This window comes from Triticum urartu, chromosome 6A (assembly GCF_056163025.1).
Source record: "Triticum urartu cultivar PI428250 chromosome 6A, HENAU_Tu73, whole genome shotgun sequence".
Classification (NCBI taxonomy): Eukaryota; Viridiplantae; Streptophyta; class Magnoliopsida; order Poales; family Poaceae; genus Triticum; species Triticum urartu.
Genome location: NC_141878.1, coordinates 75,973,427 through 75,976,423, shown reverse-complemented (window position 1 = coordinate 75,976,423; position 2,997 = coordinate 75,973,427). Strand labels below are relative to the sequence as shown.

The 2,997-nt window shown below is 42.3% G+C and overlaps 1 protein-coding gene across 3 annotated transcripts; it reads right to left on the bottom strand.

The window, feature by feature from the left end:
• Positions 1 to 630: 630 nt before the first annotated feature.
• On the bottom strand, positions 631 to 2,997 carry LOC125516556 (BURP domain-containing protein 4-like). Of its 3 annotated transcripts, XM_087528555.1 has the most exons (9): positions 2,457 to 2,997; positions 2,324 to 2,377; positions 2,185 to 2,247; positions 2,055 to 2,108; positions 1,924 to 1,972; positions 1,800 to 1,852; positions 1,660 to 1,722; positions 1,532 to 1,594; positions 1,234 to 1,373 (listed from the first exon to the last, which is right to left on the bottom strand). In XM_087528555.1, the coding sequence occupies exons 2-8, from the start codon at positions 2,369 to 2,371 to the stop codon at positions 1,547 to 1,549; spliced, it is 378 nt and encodes a 125-aa protein (XP_087384681.1). In that variant the 5' UTR covers positions 2,372 to 2,377; positions 2,457 to 2,997; the 3' UTR covers positions 1,234 to 1,373; positions 1,532 to 1,546. The 3 variants fall into 3 exon arrangements, with proteins under 3 accessions (XP_087384680.1, XP_087384682.1, XP_087384681.1); XM_087528554.1 differs by lacking the exons at positions 2,185 to 2,247; positions 2,324 to 2,377; positions 2,457 to 2,997 and having other exon boundaries at positions 631 to 1,373; positions 1,532 to 1,722; positions 1,800 to 1,972; positions 2,055 to 2,081; XM_087528556.1 differs by lacking the exons at positions 1,800 to 1,852; positions 1,924 to 1,972; positions 2,055 to 2,108; ... (1 more) ...; positions 2,324 to 2,377; positions 2,457 to 2,997 and having other exon boundaries at positions 631 to 1,373; positions 1,660 to 1,675.

Here is a 2,997-nt window from a genome sequence, read left to right as displayed (position 1 = left end):
GTATCTAAAGGTCTATTCGGTTGGTGAAATCACATGGAAAGTAACGGGACTGTTCTGCCCAGGCACCTGTTCTTGTGTTTGGTTGGGAAAGAGAATCTGAGGGCACCCATTCCGTAAAAGGGAATATAACCCTCAGATCGAGAACGCAGTTGTTCCTCCAAATCGGTAGAAAGACACATAATAGAAGCCCCTCACTCTCAGCCCCTTTCTACCCCGTCTCTCTCGACTACGCCTCTCCCTCTCTCTATTCTCCAACAGTGCCACACCATGGAGTATAGGTGGTTTCGAGGATGGTTAGGAGGACCGATCATGGGCTAGCACCTAGCAGTGACCCCTTCTCCTGAAGTCATTCCTGCAACAGCAACCGGGATGAAGCTGGTCCATCTCTCCTTTACCAGGGACGATCGACATGGCACAGATCTGCCTCTCATTGACCAGTGGTGGAGCGGCAGAAGCCAGGAATGGCTCGTCCGTGTGAACGCGGTGAAAAATAATGATGCTCAAGTGCAGCATCATAGGTAATGAAATTAGAGTTATTTGGGATGGAATAAAAGAAAATATTGGTCGGTAGAAATCGAAAGACTCTCAAAATTCGGTGGTGATTAAGTATTTTTTAACAAAAGTCTGGCCCATCGGCATGCTTTATTGATTAGATAACAAGATTACATAGTTTAGCAGCAACTTTAAATATATCTAATAGAACATGACATAATTGGTAGGCATGTAGTGGAAAATAGGTTCACCGCGCTCTCCGTCTAATAGCTCAAAGTACTGTGTGTCCCAATTAGATGTGTTCATGTGACACATGGCTATTGCTGTCACGCGCGGCATGTCATCTTTCAAACCCTTGAGTTGCACCCTCAAAGATTGCACGTCTTTGGGCCGATGGCAATAAAAAACCTCATACGGAAAATCCATAGGTTGGCATGGCACCACGTTACAGTTGAGTTGGGTGATCTGTTCCACAACGTACATGGAGCAGGAGGTCTCATGCCCATGAATCCTTGTAATGGCTGCTCGTGAACCGCTGACTCCCAATACTTTGGTGGCGAACCTTGCCATTGCTTCACGAGATGAGAAACACATGTGAGGTTCCTGCTTGTCAGCCGGTTTGCCACATGAACGAAGGGTGTCAGCTATTTGCTTTGCCTTCACCGATCCGTGAGGTATCTTGAAGTACGAAAGGATGGTTGTCAAGTACTTTGACTCCAACTGAGTAGAGGAAAAATGAACAGACTTTGGTGTACCATCTCGTGCAAACATTGTTCCTTTAGGCAGTGTAGTGCCGATGTATAGATTCTTCTTTAGGAATAACATGCTGGTTTGAACTTTTACATGCCTGTGTTTTTCTAGTGCTTCGGGAATGGAGGAAGCTGCATTGTTATTAATTAAAACAACAGTTTAACAAAAAATATTGGCATAGTGATGTTATTTATGGAAATTAAATGCATATATTTGTTCATGGATATAAAGAAACTAAGTCATCATATTAAAAACAATCTCAACTTGATATGGTAGCACAAGCACTTACGAGAGTGTGCATGATCTAGATCCCAATGTACTGCATCCGCACTTGTATCAAAATTGGTTTTTTCTACAGGAAATAGCAAACTATGAGTTGCTTTAGAACTAACAAATTCTCCACTTGATAGTACTTACCGAATGGTGCATGTTCTGGTTTCTAATCCACCTTATAAGGACTTGCCCCAAAACCTTATTCTTCTGCAGGAAATAAAAACTATGAGTTTATATTTAGAATTAACACATTCTCAACATGGTAAGGTAGCACAAGTACTTACTTGAAGGGGGTCCCAATGTGCTGCATACGCACTTTCATCAAAATTGTCTTTTTCTAGAGGAAATAACAACCTAGGAATTAATTCACAATTAACAAATTTGCCTAGTTATAGCACAAGTACTTACGAGAAGGAGGATCCCAATGCACCGCATAAGCACTTTCACCAAAACTGTCCTTTTGTAGAGGAAAAAACGATGTAGGAGTTAATTAACAATTAACAAATTTCTCTAGTTGGCAAGGTAGCACAAGTACTTACGAGAAGGAGGATCCCAATGCACCGCATAAGCACTTTCACCAAAATCGTTTTCTTCTACAGTAATTAAAAATTAGGCAATGACTCACAATTAACGAATTTGTCAACTTGGCAAGGTAGCACAAGTATTTACCAGAATGTGCATGATCTGGATCCCAATGAACGGCATAAGCACTCGCACCAAAAGCATTTTCTTCTGCAGGAAATAACAAACTATGAGTTTATTCAGAATTAATACATTCTTAACATGGTAAAATAACACAAGTACTTACTTGAAGGAGGATCCCAATGTACCGCATACGCACTTTAAAAAAAACCATCCTTTTCTAGAGGAAATAACAAACTATATGAGATGATTCAGACTTGACACACCCTCAAGTTGGTAAAGATGGCACTAGTACTTACGAGAAGATGAAGGTTCACCCTTGTCGCTGGACTCGGCAAAGGCCAGGAGGAGCAAGAAAAAGGTTATTGCTATAAGCTTGATCGCCATGTCTAGATCACTATGAACTAAATTTCATTGGGCGAGGAAGACGAAAGGGTCTAGGTCCTCTATTTATACCGCTCGACCATTCCTTAATAGTGGAACATAAAGCAGTGGTACGTTAGAAGCACCCAATTTCCTATTGCCATAATATCTGCCCAAAGATAATTCGTGAGGAAACATTGTACTCCTCCTATTCCTTAGTACTGATTAACGGCCATAATATCCAAAATACTGTCATAATATGTAGTACTAAAAAAGGCAGGCGTCGACTCGTTGGCTGGGTAGCTGAGGTTGCTGCCAGCCCACCCGAATTCGAGTCCCGGCTCGGACACGCGATGCTCGCGGAGTTTCTCCTATAAAAAAATGTCAACGAATGTTAGCCGTTGGGTTGGTCTCATTTTTAAGGACGGGCGTCGACTTGTTGGCTGGGCAGCTGAGCTTGCTGCCAGCCCACCCGAA

Coding starts and splice junctions, on each gene's coding strand:
- LOC125516556 (XM_087528554.1), bottom strand. CDS start 1,317: ATGTTATTCCTAAAGAAGAATCTATACATCGGCACTACACTGCCTAAA.